Source organism: Cotesia typhae, unplaced genomic scaffold (genome assembly GCF_013202065.1).
Source record: "Cotesia typhae breed Kobodo isofemale line unplaced genomic scaffold, CoteBio_Ctyphae contig_5, whole genome shotgun sequence".
Classification (NCBI taxonomy): domain Eukaryota; kingdom Metazoa; phylum Arthropoda; class Insecta; order Hymenoptera; family Braconidae; genus Cotesia; species Cotesia typhae.
In genome coordinates, this window is record NW_027423757.1 from 12,047,640 (window position 1) to 12,072,367 (window position 24,728).

General features: G+C 27.7%; 1 protein-coding gene across 6 annotated transcripts in view; it reads left to right on the plus strand.

Annotated features, from left to right (window-relative positions):
* Positions 1-17,201, plus strand: part of Calx (sodium/calcium exchanger 3) — a 49,262-nt gene extending 32,061 nt beyond the window's left edge. For all 6 annotated transcript variants that reach the window (XM_074248675.1, XM_074248678.1, XM_074248676.1 and 3 more), the window contains 4 exons: positions 2,048-2,224; positions 11,701-11,859; positions 15,070-15,241; positions 16,508-17,201. In XM_074248675.1, coding sequence (XP_074104776.1) covers positions 2,048-2,224; positions 11,701-11,859; positions 15,070-15,241; positions 16,508-16,712 — 713 coding nt within the window. In that variant the 3' untranslated portion in view covers positions 16,713-17,201. The remainder of the gene's footprint in view (positions 1-2,047; positions 2,225-11,700; positions 11,860-15,069; positions 15,242-16,507) is intronic.
* Positions 17,202-24,728: the final 7,527 nt, after the last annotated feature.

Consider the following 24,728-nt stretch of genomic DNA (forward strand, 5'->3'; position numbering starts at 1 on the left):
AATTTATTTATTTAATTTTTTTAAATTTTAAATAAAGTAAAATTTACTTAAGCCAAAAAAAATTTTTTAGTTTAAATATTTTTCAACCGAAATCAATAAATGTTCTTCAAAAATCTTCCCTTGATTCAAGTTAATTTTTTTTTTCTGTATATTATATAAAGATATTATTTATTTTATCTCAAGATTTAGTTTTTAGTCTCCGCCTTTGTTAGATTGTCCGTCAGCTGGAAAGATACTTGCAAAAACTAAAAAAACACCCTTTAATTTTTGGTACAATGGACCATTGATGGCTATTGTTTCTTTATTGTTACCGACGGCCCTTTGTTTGCAGTTCCTAGATACGCGGACATGCTGTGTATAAGAACCGGGTTTAATGTTTTTATCTTTAATATCATCGGTTTGTTCGTACTGCAATTTTGCTCGACCAATTTCGTCAGATCGTTGATTTTATGTCAAGTTTTAACCTTCACCTTCATAAGAGTCTAAAATAATATTGATATTGTTATTAAAGTCCTTGCGGATGTCGCTGAAAAGGTATTGGCAGGTACCGTTCATGTTTGTCGACGTTTTTATTGAAATGCATCGTTTCACTCGAGATATTAATAGAATGACAATAAAATTCTTTATATTAACGAATCATAATCCTGCTATTGAGTCACTTTTTATTGCTATTTTAAAAAGTTATCTTTCGAGCGTGTTCTTTGGAAATTGAAATTTTTAAATTTATTCTAAAAATTATCGGTTCTGCAGCTTTTAACTTCATTTAAATTCAATAAACGGAATATCCAATTTTTCATACTGCGATATTTTTAGCCTAGCATAAAATTTTATGCAGAAAATTTATCGTTCAAGAAAGGATTGTCAATCGTTGAATTACTGTTCGAAATTCAATTAAATTTGGTTTTTAAAAAAAAATAATAAAATTTTTTAAGAACTACAGAGAACACAAAAAAAAATTAAATCTTTAAAATTTTTGGTTTTTAAAAATACACCGGCTCAGTTTTAGAGTATGGAAATTTTTTTTATGACTTTAAATCCGCAATTTAAAAAAAAAAAAAAAATAATTTAGAATCTAAAAAAAGCCGGTTATGACGTTTTAAAATTTTCTAGCCGAATAAATCTAAAAAAAATAATAGTTTTTGTTTTATTTTTTAAAAAATACACTTATTTAAATAAAAATTCAAAAAATGAAAAAAAAATTACATGCATTAAATATTTTGCATGATTAAATAAACAGATTCAGAACATGTAATGGTAATAAATGATAAAAAAAATTATCAAGATTGGAAATTTTTCAAAAATTAATTTTTTATCCATTTTTGATAGTAATAATTTAATTTTTTTTTGGTAAAAATGTAAAAAATTGTTTATCTAAATTTTCGGCAGAAATAAATATAGATATTTTTCCGTGAAGTATCTATTTAATGTACAGATAGCATTATTGATAAATATTAACAAAACATAATCATAAAGTAATAACGATCTGGTGCAGCTGGACTTTTAACTCAACTATTCGAGTTCCGAGCATTTCGCAAAGTCGTAAAAACGTGTGACAAGATGGCCAATTCTTGCGTGACTAAAACACACACGTTGTTTATATACACCGATCGATACCATCACATTTCAAAGTTGGCTTTTTACACGTGGGGTTCTTAGGTTAACTTTTATGTCTTTTTTTTCTCTCCCTCTATTAGCAAAAGAAATAAAAAAGCCAAGCCACAACGTAAATGTGCGATAAAAAATAAAAAAAAAAAACTAAATTTAAGGGACTGTACTTTTTTCTATTTTCCATTCGCTATCGATTTTCCCTTTTTACAGAATTCTCTATCACGTGTTAGGAGTAATCAAGACCGGCGAAGCTCTAAGGGTTGAAAAAAAAAAAAAATTTAAAAAAAATAAAACTCATTTGAATTCAAATGGGAGCACATTCAAACTGAAATATACTTAAGAGAGTGTTTTATATCGATAAACTGCAGCAATATATAGAGGAAATGTATACGTCGCGAATACTCTCTAATAAATGATTTTCCTTTTGTTAAAAAAACAGGTACGAGCTCGTGGAAGGAACAATTTACGGAAGCACTTACAGTCAGCGGGGGAGACAATGACGACGACGCCGAAGCCGACGTCGAGGGTAGAGTTTTAACCCCATCTACAGCGGACTATCTCATGCACTCACTCACCATCTTCTGGAAGGTCTTATTCGCGTTCGTTCCTCCCACCAGTGAGTACAACTTTCTATTTCACTTGCTCAATTATTACTGTTTTACTTTTTCTGCTTCGATTAAAAAAAAAATTTAAAAAAATCCATTTATCGAAGTAATAAGAATTTAAAATAAAATAAAAAATAAAAGGTTACGTTAAAATGATAGAGACACGAAACGCCGAGTGTTATCGACGGGTGTTTATATTTCGCCCACTGTCACGCGACATTTTTCCCCATCAGATTGTTCAGCCTGAAAGTCACTGATTGTGAGATTAATTTCAGGTTAGCTAGCTTTCCTCTGCTCTAAAACTACCAGGAGGTTAATAATAGATTTTATTCGAGTAATAATACCCACAAGTTGAAGACTTTTAACTCTAGGCTCATTTTAAGAAATTTATACATTTATTAGAAATTTAAATTGCGCGCTGTACACGCGTACTCTAATACTAATCTATTTTTTTTAATAGTATCGAGAATTTTTTACGAATTTTTATACTTACAAATTTTTTTTACAACCCCTATAAGGTTTACAGGAGAAAAAAAATAGTTTATTTCTTCTTTAGAAATTTAGGATTTCAAAATTTACAACCCTGGGTTTAAAAAATAAGAGATAAAACTCAATAAATTAATTTCTTATGATTATTATATACCAATTTAATTTTTTCCGCAACCTCTACAAGGTTTTTTTACGCCAAGGAATGGATAAATTTATTATTTTAAGAAGTGAATCTTTGATAAAAAATATATTTAGGTATAAAAAAATATTTCTGAATGTTTGCATGATGGAAAAAATTTTTCTACAAGTTGTAATTAAAAAAAAATGATTCACATTCTATAAAGTAGTCACGCTTGAATATGGTGAGTAAGAAATAAGCTCACCAAAGTGTACTCAAGGTTCAGCTTGGAGATTCATCAGGATATCCCTCTCGCAATCTAACAACCCGATGATTTACCAAGTCCTCTTGGAAGTTTATTTCCGATTAATTCCTGTTCCGGCAATTTGTCCTTCTCCGGGACGTGAATAGATTGCTTAAGGATTTACGTGAGTGTTTATGCCCGGAATGCTCCAAACAACCGTTTTCAGCGCTTCGATATCAATTTGGGTTGTTCCCAAAGAGATTTAATTAGAGAGAAGCGAAAATTGGCGCCCAGTTATTGACTTCCAATTATAAAAATGTCCCGGATTAGCAAGTGTGATTCTTAACGCTCTAATTTATAATCGGTGAATAAATTACAGAGTTTATTTTATGCGGCGAGCTGAACTCAGTCAACCCGAAAGATGCTAATGGCTGCGACATAAATCCAGCGGGAGATAAAGAGGGTGGAATGTTGGGTGCTATGTCACAGATGGAAACAGCCCTGTAGTGGTGGTATTATTATGTGTGGTAGTAGGTGAGCTGGAAGCTTTGAAATCTCCTAGGATCTGTGGTATCTATTGTTTGCTAAATGATCCCCTCAGAGCCCCGCTCGCCACGGTTGTCTGCTCCAACATTCAGTTGGACTACCAGCCACGGAATCCCATGCACACTGAGGTGAGACTTCCTCCTTGCGAGAGCACCACCGATCCTTCCGTTATCATCCGTGAAGAAGTTTCACTCAGAACATCATTCTCGCGCTCTAATGATGCAAAACTCTAATGACACATCAGCTTGAAGTGAAGATAGGTGCTTTATCGTTGTTTTTGTATCGTCATTTTAACGTCAGGAATTTACGCTCTGCACGGAAAGAATTTATATGTGAAATTTATAAAAATTGCATTTTTTAATAATGTTATTTTTAGAAATAAAATTTTTAAATTTACAGAAATTTATCTGTAAAAATAACATTTCTGAGTAAAAATTTAAATAAAATTGAGAGAAAAAATTTATTTTAAAAAAAATAAACATTTTTATAACAACATTTCCATTTAATGAAAATTTACAATTTCATTTCTTATTACAGGATTGTTCATTTTTTTCAAAAGAAATTTTCTTTCTCAATTTATATAATGCATTTTTCCATTTTTTCTGCACAGCTAATAATTTTTGTAAATTTAATTACATTTTAATTTAAAAACGCATATTAATATGTAATTTATTATCAATAACATAAAAATATTTTGGCAAGTAACTCTTTTTTTTTCCAAAAGCGTAACTCAAAAATTAAATTTCTAAAAATTATCTCTCGACAGGAGAAAAACTAAATTTAATAGATTTCTCTGTAATTTTGACAGGACATCCTTTCCCTGATATATTTATATTTATATTCATGTTTTGTTTCTCTCGTACTACTTACCATGTCAGGAACATATTTTATTGATTGAAAGGCAAGGTATTACAGCTTAAAGCATCCTATAACTAGATGTAGGATGTAGGATGTATAATATAGGGGATGAGATATAAGATAGGACAGCCCGAAGGATGAAGATGGAACGTTATGTTGGAGGAAATTAGTATCTCGGGAATAAAATGCGATGGATCTTTCATTCGATAATAAATTAAAAATAAAGAGATAATAACAATGTAACTATATTTCCGCTGTATGTAATAGGGGATTATGTTGCTCGATTCGAGATTTAATATTCATGAAAGCTTTTCGGTGAATTTTCTTGTACAGAATTTATTGGCTATTATACTATGCTTCGTTAAATTTGCATCTTTGCATATTTTTTCAAAATTCATAAACAAGCTGTAATGGTCTATTTAATAAAAGCGAGATTAGAAATACGCAATCAACTTGCAAAATAACATTTCAATAGGAAATTGTTCGCGTTATTGAAAATGAAAAGACTTTTTAAAATATAATTAACTTTATAATAATATTAAGTACTCGAAAAAAATAATAAAATTTAGCACCGTATCCTTGAGTTTGACCAGCTCCATAAAAGTTCCGAGATTATCATCCTTGTTAAGAATTCAGTCTATAAAACTGTCATGCATAAAATTTTAACATCTCCCGTAACTGATGTATTAATTACAATTATCAATCATAATACGTTATCCAGAAAACTTAAACTTTTAATTAAAGTTTCCTCAAGAGTGACAAAAGTGAACTGTCCTTTAAACTTTTGCACGTATAAAACAGTGTAATTTATCTACTGCAAAGAAGACAGCGTCCTTTGATCCCTCAAAGTTAACAATTTCCTACTTTCATCGCTATTTTCAAAAAAAAAAGTTTACCCACAACTTTTATTTCCAATGTTTCCATTACACAAAAATATTTCTTCTTTGCAGAAGATATTTTTATTGAAGTACATTCTCTTTACTGAAGTACATTCTTTTAAAAAAAGCTCAAAAAAATGTTCTAATTAACAATCAAAAGTCAATACTCGAAAGTTACAATTATTCCATCAAGAGTTTTTTGAAATCTTTCTCCTGTAAAGTTTCCATCGATTTCTTTTCAAGAAGAAAGTTAACTTTTATCGTTACCTACTCAAGGCAGAATAAAAAGTACATGGGCAGTCTTCCGTGGCATGAACGTGCTGAACTCTTCTCCGTGGCTCTTAGTATAGTGTACTGTAATGAAATAAAAAATTCTTAACCGCGATCCACGTCCCATTAAGCACGTTTTATTGATCAATTCCAATTTTCGCTTCTATTTTAAATTATTTACCCAGCACTCAAAGTCCCAGAAGATTTACACTTTTCGCTGGAATGAAATCCAGCTGACAGATTTGCATCCTGAGATTTACGAGTCAGGTGTCTTGTGTGCGAATGACAGTCTTACTGGGATCCGCTTGAGCTGATCGTAAACATCTCAAAGTAGAAAAAAGAGAACTGAAACATAACTTGATAGAGCTGGAAAATACTCCGTGTGCTATAACGTAGGCTTAGAGCCAAGTAATACACACCCAGACAGCCAGCTCCATCTGCTGTATGTGTACAGCTTCTGAAGACGAATGTACTCGGGATTCTGGAACACATACTTGGTACACATTTCCAGAACTTCCATTGCTTCTCACCCTCTCTGTTTTATTCCGGCTTTTATCTGTTTCAAGGCTAGAATAGGTTTTACGGCGCTAACCAAGGGAGGAAATGTGTGCGAATATATATATATATATATATATATATATATATATATATATATATATATATATATATATATATATATATATATATTTGTCTACACATGCATGTTTAGTTATGTCAGTCGTATAATTGTGAATTTTATCCTTGGTGTTTTATGTGAATCCTTGAACGTTGAGAGTTGAATAAAAGTTGGTTAGAGAATTTTTTCATTGTTTCATTGTCCCGAGCTTTAAAATCCACATGAGACATGTTTCATCCGGAATAAAAATTTAGATAAACGGAAAAAAACATTGGTGGAATAGTTTAAATGTACATTTCACTCGTAAATAAAAGATTGCTTTCAGTTCTTCTTTCTTCTTTTGGCATGGCCACAGCTCGGGTAGAAATTCACAATAGGCGAATAAGAGCTCAGGGACAGGGTCGCACAATGGACCGACAGCTTTCCGAGATACGGATAGGATGAAAATGCTTTTATCGTTAAACACTCATCATATGCTTCAAGGGAAATTCGTGTTGAGAAGAAATCGAATTTTAATAAGAGAATTGGTGAGAATTGGAGTTTTACGCGTATTGTAAGATTTGCACGCCTCATGATGCAAAGCGTTGTGCTTTTTTTCTAATAAAATTTTAAATAGATTGCTTTAAATATAACTTTGCGCAAAATTTTGCAATCAGTCGAAAAACTTCGCCAAAAAAATTTAAAACTCTCTCTACAAAATTCCAAAGTACAAAAAAAGAAATTTTTCCGTGATAATTTAGAAGAAATTTGAATTTTCCTTTAGCTCTAATTTTTTGTTTGACACTTTCAAAAATATTTTTGATTGGAATAATCCCAAATTTGATTCAAAAATTACATTAAATTATACATAAAAAATTTCTAAGGACATTTCTTATCTTTTATATTTTTTCTTTCTCTTCTTTTGTTATTGTTACCTTATTCTATTCCGAATAATGTCGTCTTATAGAACAAGTCCCGACATTCCGCGATTATCTTGCGCATGTGTCACGCGGTGAATAAAATTATCGTGAGTCAGGGTAGGAGATTAGATGCGATACAAAGTGATATGGAAATCGAGTGGCTGCTGGTGGCTTTTCCTCCAATAACTTAAGGCTTTGTGCTCAGTACGTTGTGCATTTAAACCGGCATAAGTAATGACTAAATCGCCGGGAGATAAATCTGTAATAGGATTTGCCCGACTTTTTATCCGAATACGAAGCCACTTATGATCCTGATTCGTAGTATGAGTATAAAGTTCTTACTTGAGGGTATGAGTATAGAGAGGGACTTTGATCTTCTCCTCTACAGCAAGGAGATAAGCCCAAATCAATACATTATCAGGAATCACAAAAACTGGGATTTAATCAGGCACCGGAACGCGACAGGACTTGGAATAAAATTAAAGGGAGTTTTAAAACAAATCGAACAAAATTTATTTTCGGTTCGTCGAGTCCTCTCGTATAAAAAATAAAAAATGGGGCGCATTGATTCGAAGGGAACTAAATTCTGGTGTAGTAGGAAGAGGGGGAAAGAACAATAAATTAAGCGATGGGCATTCGAGTATTTAGACTATTTATGTCACTGGAATTTAGTGTCTACATAATTTATAGGGCCTCAGATCCCCACGGAGTGAATTATCCTTCTGTCGTGTATGAACAAGCTCGTTATAAGACCGTCAAAATACGTGAATAATTAACGCGTATTAATTTCAGTAACAGGGTGTGGATTTTCCGAGAAACATTTAAGGAAGAGAACGAACGGGTTACACAATCCAATTTAACCACCCGTCGAGCAATATCTACTTCCATTGTTTACAGCTGTTTACCTACTAAGATTATCCACCCGTACCGCAGGATTAATCCTCGACAATTATACACGCAAACATTCGCTTTAGAAACTCGCGCAAATTAAAATAATAATAGGTTTTGTTCTTCTTCTTTTCTTGGATTTTATAGTCTTGGGTTATAAATTTATATCCAAAGTATCCTAAAAATTTTTTTTTTTCTTTATTATTTCATTTTATCGAGCTCAAATTATATTCTACTTTAATTAACTAATTTTTATTCGATATAATATTTAATATTTCTAATAAAATACAACAATTACCATTTTTTAGTAGAAAAAAAATTCTTAATTAGATATAAATAGTTGAAATTTTTTTTTTTTTTTTTTTTTTTTTTTCTTTATAATCTCAAACTAAAGTCTCTTGTAGTGAGAAGTTTAAGTGACGCTGCGCCATCTATCGGATTTTTTCAGTACTAAATTTAATTAAAAAATTACATAGAGGCATATCGACCGTACTTTTACGAATTTTAAATAAAAGGTACGATTTTTTTTTATCAAAGAATCATCAATTTCAAGTTAAATATGTCATAATTTGAGTTATTTTTCATACCTTATTTATCCACAGACACATTAAAAAATTTTTACGAATTGTAATCTCAAAACATAGACACGAAAAATTATTCCACCAGAGGCATTTAACAAACAAACTCCCCGGAAGAGAATCGAGCGAGGAAAAAGTTTTAATGATATGCAGGTTATATTTTTGTTAAATTTATTTCGCAGTTGGGAGCATTAAGCAAGTATTAGCGATACAAAACCCCATAAAATTTAATATTTTTTCGGATATAAAGCCCGGGGGTTATCTAGCAGTGTCTCCCTTCTAGTGAATCCATTTAGGCGGAGGTTTTAGCGCCTAGAGCTGATCCTTGAGTAAAGTATGAGGGTAGTGGCCCTTTTCCAGAGCAATAAACCAAGAGACCATAGAGCAGAGCTGAGCAGAGTGAGCTACCCTGGAATGAAATGACAGGAAACTGGATGGTATATGCGGAGCTGCGGGTTTCGGCATCAGGATGTGTGTCACGTGTGCCGCCATAATTCCTCGAGGAAACTGGGTCATGTTACCCCAGAACCCCCAGAACAAACCGTCCAGCGAACCTGTTAAACATACCTAATCGTTCGGACAGACTCGTTTGAGTTTCCTCAGATAATCTCGGCGCAGAACTACCACTAGACACTGGTCAGTGCATCAGAGCTCATCCTCATCACTTACTTCACCACTTTTCATCCTTTATGGGATAATAAATGAAAATAAACTCGCGTATTCTCATTCCGATTCGTTTCTGTTCTTTTATTCGGACTGCGCTTGGACCAAGCCGGGGCTAATGATGTATGGATCGCACTTGCGAGAGTCTAATGGCCTTTTGAGATCGTGCCACAGATGCGCTCTGAACAATATACCATCGGATATTACCTCATTCCTGTCGAATCCTATTCGAGATTTATATCCCGGAGTATAATGCCTTGTTTCGCCAGATTCTGCACAGGTACCTTGTATTTGTGTAAATAATTTTCTACTTAGATGTGGTATGCATTACATCGACCCAGACATTTACTCTCATGTTCTCCGTATTGCTTTGTTGTCGAATTACTGAGTTTTATTCCAAAGTAATCAATTCTCTTGACGGGAACATTTTTTTTCCAAATTTTTGAGCTTTTGGGGATATAAAGCGATGTAGCTTCTGGTATTTTGATTTTAGGAATTTTTTGTAAGAATAAAAAATTGTAGGGAATTAAATTTCCTTTCAATTAATACCAAATTTGACGTAATTATCCTTTAAATTATCCTAGAAATAAAAACAAAAAACAAATATAATGATCAAAAATTAAATACCTTAATTATTATTTTCAATCATCTTTAAATAGCTGTAACTCCTAAAATACTGAATTTAAAAAAAATTCATAAGACACTAAATTTATAGCTGATGAAATTTCCTTTCCATTGACACCAAATTTGATGCAATACACCAAATACATTCGCTATTTTCTTTCGAAAAAACTTACGAAAAATTTTGGCAACTGCTATTTTATTATTAAACTTTTCAAAATTTTTTGATCCCAAAAAAAAAAAAAACTTGAAGTCAATTCTCCCTAAATATTTACAACGCAATCACAATAAAAGCAGAATTTAATATTTTCCGAGGATAAATGCTTGGGAAAAACGTTCGAGCACTTTCTTTGGGCAGACGCTCACGTGACTTAACTCATTCACTTTTTCTTCCTAAAAGTAATTTAAGCGAGATTATTATTGCTCCTCCAGAGTAGTCGGCAGATACAACAATTCTCGAAAGTTTTTCGAGTAACTAAATTCGAGTATAAACTCCTAAACCGTGGATATTTTTTAACTCAATAAAAAAAAAAAAACTAATTAACCTTGTACTAAATATTTCCTGGGTAAAATCTGACCTTTTATTCATCAAGCCGGTAGTTAATTAAAAACTACCGAATTAAAATTAAACCAACTCGGAACTGGGGAAGATTCGAAGCGATGAATATAAAATAAAAAGGTCGTCATCGTACATCCGTTAAAAACGTCAAACAGCACCAGCTCTAGTTTCATTTTCAGCTGGTTGTATTTGCAGTAGGGACATAAAAACGGTGTGAATTTTCCGGTCGGAAATATTTCACATGCTGTATTCATTTCGTTTTGCGAGCATTGTAATCTGATGAAATATATTCTGGTGTTAGTAAGCGACAATCAAAATTGCTGCTTTTGAAAGACCCGTTATCTGCACCACACACACATTTATTTACATCCATCTACGTTCAGACATTGTGCCATCATTTTATTTTATTGAAAGGAAACTCAAACTTTTATTCTTTTCGGGCTGCTGGATTTCTCTATTTATCGCCAAAAAATTCTAAAATAAAATTAAAACAATATTAACACTGCTGGCTAAAGAGTTTCCATGAAAGGATCAAGCAAACTAGCAGTAAAGTTCTAATTGAAGAAAAGGAGAGCGTGAAAAATTAATGAATAGGTATATAAAATGGCTCTTGGGTAATTCTCACGTCTAATTAGTCTTTTTAAAGCCTACCCGGACTCACCTCTTGACTTAACATCTCCAGACTTTAACAAGTGACTTATTATTCATTTGACACTCTCGTTATTATTTCAAGACCATTGATTAAAAACCAATAATTATTATTATTATTTTTTTTTTCATTCGCCTTCAGGAAATCGCAACTCTCTTGAATTCAAACTCTTTTATCTTTTTTCCGATGTTTTAAATGGTCGCTTCATTTCTCCCGCTAATGACCAGAATAAAACTAATTTTAAATTCATGAGCTGAATTTTTTTTAATATTTTTTTTTTTTCCAAAAAATCACATCTTTTATTCAAAATTCATAAAAGTTCGTCGATATGCTCATTTAATTTTTTTTTATTAAATTTAGTATTAAAAATACCCGATAGGTGGCGCATTGACGCTTAAACTTCTCACTACAAGAAAGTTAAGTTTGAAACTACAAGTGTTTTTATTTTTAACTATTTAAACTTAATTAAAAATTTTTTAATCCCTCTAATGATTAATCAAAAAAAAAATCTATTTTAGATAAATTTTTATGCTGTAAAAATAAAAATAAAATTTTTTTAACAAAATAATTTACTTGAATAATTTGTTTGTGTACTTAAAATTGTGTTACAGACATCGCCGGTGGATATTTGTGCTTCGTAGTCAGCATAGCAGGTATCGGAGTGGTCACTGCTGTCATCGGAGATGTGGCCTCATACTTTGGATGTACTTTGGGCATCAAAGATTCAGTTACTGCTGTCGTTTTTGTGGCTCTCGGCACTAGCATACCCGGTAAGTTTTTTTTTTAACTTAAATAAAATAAGATTGTTTTTATAAATTCCTTTTGGAGACCGATATTCTATGAAAATAGAACAAAAATTATCTTTTTTTGTTACTTTTGGAAAATGTAATAAAATTGAAGCTTTTTTAAAACAGTCAGACTATTTTTTCAATAAAACGAGACCGGTGGGAAATGAAAAAAGTTTTAATATCGACATTTTTTTGATTTATGAGTAAACTTTAAAGATAAATATTTTTTTATTTTCTTTAGATGTTGAAATATATTTTTATATTTATTTATAAAAAAGTTTTAGTGGGAAAAAAAAAATTAATAAGAAAGATTTAAGTATAATTTTTTTTTTTTGAAAATTTTCTTCGCTCAAAATAATTTAATTATTAAAAAAAAAATAAATTTTATTTAAATAATTTTCTAATTTTATTTTATTTAAATAATTTGATTATTTGAAAAAACAATATGTAATTTTAAAAATAATTAAATTAATCAAAATTTATTTTTTAAACAATTTAATTATTAAAAAAAATTAAATTTTATTTTTTAAATAATTTAATTATTTTAAAACCAGTGAAAAAATTCTTGAAAATTATCTTAATAAAATAATTTATCTCTTTAATAAAACAAAATTAATTTTATCAGTCTTCAATGTTTTAAAATTTTCCCGACAGTTTTAAAAGTTAGTGATGCCGATAACTACTAACAAATAAGCTTAGTGCATAAAACCCCGTAGCATCAGAATTATATTAAACATTGATAGGATTAAATCTCGGATCCTGACAACGGTATATTAAATACCGATAATGGATCAAGATTAATTAATCAGAAACCCCGAGGAGGTCTTATCAACAAGCTTTTGCGTCCTGTCATCCAGAGCAAGAGCAAAGCTGTCTTGCTTTATTCTGTAATAAGCGAATTCAAGTCGTGGCCATAATTGCTCCGCTAATTAATTTTCACTAAAAAAAAAAAAATAAAAAAAAAAAAATTTATTTATTTATAATTATAATTATAACAAGTTTTATAAATGTCACTAGCAACATGTAAAATGTATAAGTCTCGGCACTTCTTTTGCTCCCCGCTCGGAGCTTAACCGCATGCATGAGTGAGTAAAGGGAAAGCCTGTCATGCTCGAAATTGCTTGTCGAGGTCTTGAATCACCACCAAACATTTCTAAAAATTCTTTTATTTTTCTTTCTCTGGTGAGTTTTTACTTTGTTGTAGAATTTTTGTTGGTCTGCATACAAAATCTCTATTTTCAGACGAACTCAATTTCCTACTACTTACCCCAGTTCATATATTTATATAAATATATATATATATATATATATATATATATATATATATATATATATATATATGTAAAGGGTAAATTGTGCATGGCTTTCCTCGACTCAATTCTCTCAGCTACATCCACTTTAAAAAACTCTTCACATAAACTCTTATATAAAAAGTAAATCTGGCGAACATTTCATTATGAATTATTTTATTTTAAAATAACTTACATATTTACATAATCATAAATACGGGCGTCAAGTACAATAACAACACATAACACAGAGTCTTGCTCTCTTTTATTGGGCCATCAGCTCGATACTTCTTAATATTATTTTTTCCTCAAGGTCACCGCCTTCAGATTACACTCTTCTACTGATAAAAAACTCAATCGAATGTTAACGGTCAGAGTCTCGATAAAATCAATATCCTTAGATGACACTACGATGACCATTTTAGACGTTCTATAAGAACAAATTTTTAAATATTTTTAGTTACATTTTTAAATCTCTAGATACATAATTAAAAAATTACCTTGTATCTCGTGAATTATTGACATTTTTTAAGATATAAGCTCATCCCGACATTATACTTATCAAGAGCTTTCATTTGAGTACCCACATCAATTTTTCATATATTTATATATATTATATATATATGTATATATCAAAAATATATGAAAATGCATGTGGGTACTCAAATGAAAGCTCTTGATAAGTGCAATATCGGAATGGGCTTATATTTTTAAAAACATCAATAGTAAAAAAATTACAGTGCAATTTAACAAAATTAATTATTTAATAAAACTAATTTTTATTTATTTATTTATTCAAAAATAAAGTAATTATCAAATGAGATCATTTTAATGTATATTATTAAATTTTTAGTTTTTTTTTATATATTAAAAATTCAACATTTCAATTTTATTAAATATATTAAAATTAATTATTTTTCAAAAAAAAATTAAAAACAATTTTTCAAAAAAACATCTCATTAAAATTAAAATGAATAATTAATTTTAATTAATATTTATCAAAAGAATTAATCTAAAAAAAAAAAAAAAGAAATAACTAAAAAGAACTTTCAACTTAAAATTACCCCATTAGGAAACTTTAATGTTCCGAACAACAAAGCAATAAATTCGATGTTATCGCCTATCAATGGAGTAAGCATAAGTAACTCGTTATCAAGTTGGTAGTTGCAGTTGTTGCATTTGCACAGTAATTGAAGAAGACGATAATTACATTGTCCCGGTTAAAATGAATACATCAATACTTTAAATTGTTCCACAGTTCCGTCCTCCGTTTACGGAAAACTTTATTAAGAGTTTTCATTCGACTGGAGTGCGTCGAGTCGATATTCACCAGTTAACTGTATAATTACCCCGTCCAGCAGAACAATATTTTTTCACCTGGTTAAAAGGAGTGCGCTAAAACTTTTAGCTTTTGCTTTTGTGGGAAACAATGTTTATTATTTCTTCTTCTTTTATGTAAAAGAAGAAATAATTTTTCTTCTTGTTCTTAGCAATAATAAAAGTCAAAGTTTGATACTAAAGGCATTTCTAAAATAACTCTTGACAAATTGTCCAGGATATTCCAGGATTCGAAATCTATCGCTATCTCAGCGAAGAAACTTTTATTTTTTAAACTTTGTCTCTCCCTGCTTGTGACGAGGAATCAACTGGCCAAGTTGATTCAAAGTTACACTATCAACAAAATAGTTCTGATGTTACATAATAATAATATAAGTCTAGACTCTGGAGGAAGAAAAAATTTAGCTCCTAAATTTATGGCGTCCGAGGAGGAACGAGCAGGAACGAGCTGGAACAAGCAGGACCGAGCTGGAACGAGATGGCTCGGATGCCGATGGGCGATAAAAACGGGAGATGGTTCTCGTAGCAAGAGACTAAAACTTGAAATTTTGTCGTTAAATTTCAGACACGTTTGCCAGCAAGGTGGCTGCATGTCAGGACAAGTATGCAGACGCTAGTGTCGGAAACGTGACCGGCAGCAACGCAGTGAACGTCTTCCTGGGCATCGGTATCGCGTGGAGTATTGCCGCCATATATCATGCCTACCACGGCAATCAGTTTAGGGTGGAGCCTGGCAAGTAAGTACATACTTTACTCTTACTCCACATCTGCATAATAAAGATAAAAAAATGTTTACTTACTTACTAATAAACAAATTTTTAAACTTACAATCTTTTTTTTTTTTTTTTAATAATTTAAAATTATTTTATATATTTTTAAAAAACATTTTTTAGATTTTTTAACTTCTAAATCTTTTAGTGTACATTAAAAAAAAAAAAAATTAACTTGATTTAAAAGAATAAATTTTTAATCACAATTATTTTTTTAGAGTTTTATTGTTTTGATTCAAGGCTAAAAAAAATTTAATCAAGTTAAATTTACTTGAATTAAGGAAAATTTATTAGTTAAAAATTTTTTTCCTTAAATTAAAATAATGAAACTATTTAAAATAATTTTTTTCTTAAATTTTAATATTTTGTTTAGATAAAAAAAAAAAAAATAGTTACTGCCATTTTATAGATAATTAATTTTTTATGCTTGTATAAATTAAAAAATTATTCAGACGCTTTAAACTTGATAAAAATGAAATTTTACATAAACACGTTAATAATGCTCAAAAAAATAAACTTGTTTTTGGAAAGAAAATTATTTTAATAATTTTTAATCAAGCAAAAAAATTTTTAAAATAAGAAATTGTAAAAATTTGAGAATTTTTCTCTTGAATCAAGTTAATTTTATTTTTAGAGCAGTTAAAAATGAAAAGCTTTAAATTGTATTATTTTGTTAAATTAAAAAGAAAAAATTTACTGCCATTGCGTAAATAGTTCAATTAAAAATTTTATTGCAAAAATAATGATAAAAAAATTATTTAAATAGTTTTTAATCAAGCAGAAAAATTCTTAAATCAAGAAATTGTTTTTGTTCCACAAAAACTAGAGTAAAGTTATTTTTTACCATTATAAATTCATACCTAACATTTTAATTAAACCTTTGCCTAATAAATTAAAAATCAATCATGTATGCAACTATATAAAGACAACAAAGCGACCTCTTGCGAAGGTACACAGTAATAAAAAAGCGCTTAGCATGTCCAGTGCAAGCAAAACTTACTAATGTAATTATAAATTTAATTAAACTTGATGTGTTTAACTAAACGACAAACTAGAGGCAACGTCTACTATCCCGATGTAATCTCGCCCGTCTCTCTTCCGTAACGCAACCTTTTGATGCGTCAGAGTAAACGAGTAGACTCTTCATGCTCTTCATACACTGCTGCACCGACAGTTTGCAATAAATCACAAAAAATTATCAATTTTCTGATAAAAAAAAATTTCTGTCCGCAGCTTGGCCTTCTCCGTAACTCTCTTCTGTTCGGAAGCCTGCATCGTGATAATCGTGCTGATGATCCGGAGATCGAAGGCCATCGGCGGAGAACTGGGAGGCCCAATCGGGATTAAAATCATCACATCCGGGCTGCTCTTCTCGCTGTGGGTTTTCTACCTGATTATGTCAACCCTGGAGGCCTACGGAGTGATCAAGGGCTTCTAAACAGATTTCTCGGCCTACAAATATTTTACGCAGCTAAGTCTGAATTTTTGAACGACCGAACGTTATTTCCGTCTTGTAATTATTATTCACAAGACACTTTTCAGTCTTTAACTTCTCAGCTCTAATATTTTCCCAGTATATTTCTCATTCTTACATGCATGCTGACTATTTCTTCTCTAACAGCGTAGGTCACACATGGCCAAGCAAGCTGGGTTACTCCTAGGTATATATGGAGATTATATTTGTGGTACTTACTGCGTACTCTTTGTCTTATTTGATGACACTGAAGTTAGTAGACAGAAATTTTTTTTTTTTTTTAATTTTATAATTATTAAATTATTATTAAAAAATTCTACTTATAAAATTAAAATTAATTAGCAGATATTTTATCATTTTTTTTAACAAAAAATATAGAAATGTAAAAATTTGAAAAATTTTTAATTTTTACTTTTTGAAACAAATTTATTTATTTAATAATTAAAAAATTATTAACTGACTCTTAATTTTAATTTTCTACATGTATGAAACTAATTTTACAGATATTTAATAATTTTTTTAATAAATAAATTATAGAAAAAAATTGTAGAAATTTTGAAAAATTTTAAATGCAATTATTTTAAAATAATTTTTTTGAACAAATTTGATTAAATAAAATCAAAAAATTATTTTGACTGCTAATTTTAACGTCATATATATATATATATATATATATATATATATATATATATATATATATATATATATGAAATTAATTTAACAGATATTTAATAAATTTTTTAACAAATAAATTATAGAAAAAAAATTGACTTATAAAAAATTAAAAATTTGTTTTAAAAAAAAAAATCAAAAATTGTGACAGCTAAATTTAATTTCCTAAAAATTTTAAATATGAAAATTTTTAATGTAATTTATTTTTTCTAACAATTAAAAAAATTTTGTCAGCTAACTTCAGTATCATCTTCTTTGTTCTTAAATATTCTTCACTCTGCCGGGACAATTTATTGTGCATTAACCTATAATTCCGTTTTCTGGTACAGCGCATCTGAAAAAACCAAAAACAAGCGTTTTAAATTGAGCGGACGGTTTAAGATTTTGCCTTAATAAATAGTTAAAAATAAAAAAAGGTATTAAAAAATTGTAAAAAGAGTATTTAAGTGTATAAATAATGAAATGAGAAGGGAAACATATTAGCCGAGTGGTTACAATCAAACGCTAAGAAGTTATACTATATTATACATATATGTAAATTGACATTATTATTATTGACATGTATACATAGTGTATTTTATTTCGGTACGTTTCTTATGACTTGAAAAAATATTTACTGTTCATGTAGACTAGGAGGATATTTATTTATAGGACTATGATAAAAATAAGTAATAGTTATAAGTTACAAGTAATTTAATCAGTATGAAGTAATAATTAAAATTAATATTGCTAATTTTGTATTTGTAAGTGTACTAAAAGCGTAAGGTTAAATTAATTTTTATTTTTCAAAGCTCTAGTCCGCCACCGAGATTCAAAGACGTAATAACTAATTAGTTAATGCTGATGTAAATTAATTGCTGTTTATTGTTAACGCTTTTATTTATTTTATTAATTATGAAAGAGTGATGACTTGTGACAGTATTAAGACGACCTTAGTTAGATTTTTTTCACTGCAGTTAGTGGCTGTCTGTCTAATTATAAATTCAGGCAATCGATCACTCGGATACTATTATTGTCAAAGAGAATATGGATGCGTTAATGCGTATTGATCGGTCACTTTGTGCAGTCATGGGTTATTTATTACAACTGCATTACGAAAATTTTTAAATTTTTAGAATTTCTTCTTCTATTAAATATCCTTGTAATTTTGAAGAATAGTTTGAAATGTCTTGAGGAATTGACCAAACGGCGGGATTTTAATTTATGGTGGAGGGTAATTTTATGTGTGGAACTATTGACAAAAAAAATTGTAATATAGATATTTGTTCTTTTTTCAAAAACGAGAATTTTAAGTGGAAAAATAAATAATAATTTTTTTGTTTATTTATTATCCATAAAAATTCTTGGGAAATTTAATTTGCAATGATATTGAATCGAAATGAGAAATTTTTTTTTATTTTATAACAAATTATTATGAAAAAAAATTTAATCAAAAAATTTCACATGTGAAAATTAAATGAAACTCTATATTAAATAATGACTTTTGTTAAATTACACTGTACTTTCTTAACTATTGACATTTTTAAAAATATAAGCTCATTTTAATGTTACACTCATCAAGAGCTTTTATTTGAGTACCCACATGCATTTTCATATATTTTTCATATATACACATATATATATATATATATATATATATATATATATATATATATATATATATATATATATATATATATATATATATATATATATATATATATGAAAAATTGATGTGGGTACTCAAATGAAAGGTCTTGACGAGTGTAACATCGGGATGGGCTTATATCTTAAAAAATGTCTATAGTTCACAAGATACAAGGTCATTGCTTAATTATGAATCTAGAGATAGAGTATTTTCGAATCTCGCCTAAAAACATCATAATAAATTCTCTTAATAATACAGATTATGAAAAAAAATTTAATAAAAAAATTCCACATGTGAAAATTAAATAAAAATTATTTTTTTTTTATCGTAATTAATTTGTTATAAAAATGAAAAAAAATGAACTTTAATATCAAAATTTATTTACCAATATTAAAATTTTAATTAATTTTATTAAAAATGAATAATTGAACTAATTCCCACCAGAAATATTTTCCGCCGTAGTCTCTGAAAGTAAAACAAAGTAGAATTGATTTTTTAGCTAGTGGTAACAATTATGATCTGCGACTCTGTTTAAACTAAAGCTGAGTAAAATTAATGAATACGGGTCACGGTGAATAAAGACAAAAAAAGTTTATTTGTATTGAGAGTTTAGGTGTGAGTGTATTTCTTTAATTGTGATACAAAATATTTTATTTCTTCTCTTAGAGAAGAAATCTGCCAAAGAAATTCTCACGAAATTTCAGTCTCTGTCCTTTGAAACTAGTCAAAACTACTCTTGATACTTTTAATAAAAACGTTAACAATTTGTTTAATAAATAATTACAAACTCAACTAGCAAAGCGTCAAGTGATAAAACGTAAGTGAGAATCTTGTCGTCGCCCCTAATATTTTCGTTCTCGATAGCAATAGACGAAGCTCGAGCTGAAGCCCAGAGTCAAATTTAATAAAATGGGAATTCGATGGATGAAGGTTCGCTTGTATATACGCCACTGAAACCTGCAAGAAATAAAATCAAATGAAAATGTTAACGAAAAGAGAAAAAAAAAAAAAAAAAAAAAAACGTATATTATAATGATAAGGATAAGAATAAGAATAAAAATGTTTGTCGTAGAATCGAAAATTTACGGAACGAAAGATTCTTCGTTACATTGAGTATCCTGTGTTGAGTCTGCCCTAGAAGTATTTGAATAAATTGTTTAAAAAATTTATTTATCAGCTCTGTGTCACTAAATATTTTAATTAAATTTAAATTAACAGACATTTATAAATTTTTATGATTTTTTTTTATTATAAAAAATTAAAATGTTAAAAATTTAAAAATGACTACCATCAATTGTGTAAAAATATATTTTTATTTTTAATTTAATAAATAAAAAAAATTAAAAATTTTTTAGATGTTAATTTTTAAGTATTTTTTTTTATTTAAAAAATTAAAATGTAAAAATTTTTAAATTACTACCAAAAGTTTTTTTATTTTTAATTTATTTAATAAAAAAAATTAAAAATTTTTTAAATGTTAATTTTTTAAATATTTTTATTAAAAAAATCATAAAAAAAAATAAAAATAGAAATTTCCCTTGTGGAAAATTTGAAAAAATTTTTTTTTTTTTTTTTTTTTTCCAGTTCTAATTTAATTATTAAAAAATTTTTAAATGTCTGCTAATTTAAGTTTCAAAATATTCAATAACTTGCTTGCAATTGATAAAAATAATTCGAGCTGATTTAGTTTTATTGATAAATACGCTTTGAAAACTGTTTAATTAGCGGTAATCTCTAGGCGTAATTAGACGATTTATTCGGTTGGGCAGCTCGTGGATACATTTTAATTACAAGTTTCATAAACTTTATCGTGTATTTATTATACTAATAATTTAGGAAGCAATCGGATGTAGATAGATATTACTGATAATTGATAATAATTACAATCATACATTAAAACCAACAAATAAAAATCATTGAGCCAAATGAAGAAATTTAAAAATGATAGTATAGGTCAAGGTGACTCTCTAAATTTTTTTTTGTCTTCTTTTCTATTTCTTCAATCTCAATCTAAAATTATTGTTCAATTTTTTTTGTTAAAAAAATTTTCTAAATTAAATTAGCTGACATTGGAAAATTTTTCTAATTTTTTTTATTGAATATTGAAAATTTAAATATCCAAAAAATTACTGAGGGTCATACACCTTGCAAAACTTTAGCGCTTAGCTATGAATAAGTGAAAATCGAAACTTTATAGGCTAAATTTATTCTTTGTAACACTGTTAGTTTCTACGAAAGTTTCTATATCCGGGACTGTCGGTGGTTTACATTACTAATTAAATTAATATTAACTATTAACTACTACCTAGATTTTTATTCCCTTTTCGCGTCTATGAACGCACTAGTCATATTGATAAAACATATACTATTATACCTATTTCTACTTATACTGTTTACATGTAAAAAGAGCCAGCCCCAAGATCTGGAGTCCTAAATCGTAGATTATATAGTTACTTTCTTAAAAGATTTACTTATTTTTAAAGGATTTTTTAAAAGTTATAATGGACCAAAAGACTTAAGTCATGACTGGCCAAGAAACATATTCGAAACTTCAGAAGTTATTCTATTAGTCTTTACATTAGTTATTAGTTCTATCAATTGGTAGATTAATGATTAATCATACTGAGCGAAAACTATTTTTTTTTTTTTTTTATTTTTATTCATATTTCTTCACTGATAAAAAAATTTCAAATTTTTTAATAAGTTTATTTTTTTTTTTTAACAATTTATTTCATTTTTTAATATTTAATTACTTGTTTTATTTTGAGATTATAAAATGTGACAAGTATAATTTTGACATTTAATTTCCAGGATTTAAATAAACTATTATTAATAATTAATGAAGCTTATTAAAATTTTCTATTAATAAATTTTAAAAATTTATATAAAGAAGAAATCAATCAAAAGTATTTTTTTAAATGATTTTAATTAAAAATTTTTAATGAATTTATTTATTTTATTTATTAATAAATATTTTGAAATATATTTTAACAAAATATTTTGTAATTTATTATTATTATTTGTAAGTTTGTAAAAAAAAATTAATCCATGAACAAAAATGATTAAAATACATATTATATAATTTATTTTCGCTCAGTCTAGATCATTGAAGCATTGAAATTAATGAACCTTAAAATTGACCAATTATAGCGATTTGTATTTGGACCAATTAGATTTTTATTCACTTAACTCTAACTAAAATATATATCATAATATAATTTCTCTCGTTCCATTAACCAATCTCATAAATAAAATGATTTCCAATAATTAAATAATACATGATATTATTTGAAGGATCACGTTTAATCTTTATCACGCACAACTTGACATTAGTAGTGCGTGCGACTGAAATTTTGTTATATACTTCAATTGCACACTTTACTTCCAAATTATTTTCTATTAAATCATAATTACAATTACTTTATTTTCTACAAATGGGGCTGGCTAATTAATTTCTTCTTTTTTTATAATAAAAAAAAATAAAAAAAAATAAAAAAAAAAAGACAAAATCACTTATCAATAAATTTAAATTAAATTACTAACTTATAAAGTAATTATTAACTTACAATTACAATCAATAAAAAATACTTTGATTCATCTTCTTTATGTCTACAATATATCTCTGCTAATTTATATATATATTTATATATAAAAATATACCAAAGCAGCCAGCCATTACTCAAGCTGTACAATTTACTGCTGAACACTTGAACACTGAAAAAAAAAAAGAAAAAAAAAATTAAACAATATATCTATATATATTTATATATATAAATTATTGTATACTCAGTGATCGAACATCTGTCAGCTGAATTTGACACAAACCTGCTGATAAATTCTCTCAATAATATTTCGATTACTGTAAATTAGCTCAACGAAAAAAAAAAAAAAAAAAAAAAATAAAGAAGAAATAAAAAAAAATAAATTTATTATTAAATAAAATAAAAAAAAAAATATGCGAAATAAAATGTGTGTAGATTTAGGCGTTTAAATTAAAATAACTTGTACTGTAAAATAAAATTAATATATACTGCGAGTAACTAGAAGAATAAATGTGAGTTCTAATGACTTATTATTATAATTATAATTATTAATTAAAAATAAATAAAATGAGTTAAAGTTAAAACAATAAATACGCGTTATGTATATATTGTTGTGTTATTGCGTAGAATAATATATAACAGAAAAAAAGAAAAAAAAATAAGCGAGAAAATATATACTGACTTTAATTTTCTTACGCTCATCTTTTCTCCCGTCCGAGAGTCCAGATTGTTGCTACATACACATATATATATATATATATATATATATATATATATATATATATATATATATATATATATATATATATATATATATATATATATATATATATATATATATATATATATATATATATATATTTAATAAATTGAAAAATTGTTAAATTGTAAATTAGCGATTGCATTGATTTTTTAATTAAATATTTATTGATTTTTTTGTTAACGCCAGCTAATTGTGCTTCTGTATTTAATTAATATTAATTAGTTTAAGTATTTATTCCTTGTACAAATTAGAATTGTTTTATTATAATTGTTTTGAGTGCCCGAGTTGTCCGATACAACGAATTATTGTTATGTAAGTCGGTTTACTTCTAATTTATTTAAAAGTATGTGATGAGATTTGAAAGAAGAAATGAGAGTGAAAAAGTAAAACGCTTGAGAATAAATAAATTAAAAAAAAAAAAAAGTTTTAAAATAAAAGTATGTTAATGGTTAAATTGTTTAAGTCCGTACTTTAATAATTGATACGATTAAAAAATAAAACATTAAGAACTATTATTAGAATTCCTTTGCTTGTTCTTTGCAAACCCGATATACTATTTATCAAACGCTTTGACCTTTATCAAAAGTACTCTACATATTTATATGTATATTAAATGACGCGAGAAAAGCTACGGTAATTGTTTAATTAAATGCAAAGAGTGAGAAAAGGAATAAATGTGTTATTGATAATAATTGTTGATGTAGAATGAGGTGGAGAATCCGTCGATCCAGACTAGGGAACCGGGTTCGAAGCCAACGTTTATAAATTAATGAAATTATTCTGGCTCGGTGTCGCTCGGACGAATGTCAACATCAATAATCACATCAATATTGATGTTTGGGAATTTTACAAGCTTAAGTCTTGACTTTACACTTTGTGATAATTAATTTAGCAGATATTTGATCGTTTTAATTATTTTTTAACAGATAAATTATGGAAAAAAAAATTCGCATGTAGAAAATTTAAAAAATGCAATTTTTTAAAAAATAAATTTGTTGAATAAAATTAAAAAATTGTCGTGACTGCTAATATTAATTTCAAATATATAAAAATTAATTTAGTAGATATTTAATAATTTTTTTAACAAATAAATTATAAAAAAAAAAAAAAAATTAAAGAAAAAATGTTATAAAATTAAAAATGCAATTTTTTTAAAATAATTTTTTAGAAAAAATTTGTTTAACTAAAATTAAAAAATTGTCAAGTATCTGCTAACTTTAATGTCATTTATAATTGTACTCACAGTCCATATCTAATTTAAAAAATTGGAATCTGAAAAAAAAAATTAATATAATAACATCGAGCGGAATTTTAGTCAGATAAATTTAACTAAATAAAAAAAATGTAATTAATTGGATAGTGCAAAAAATGAAATA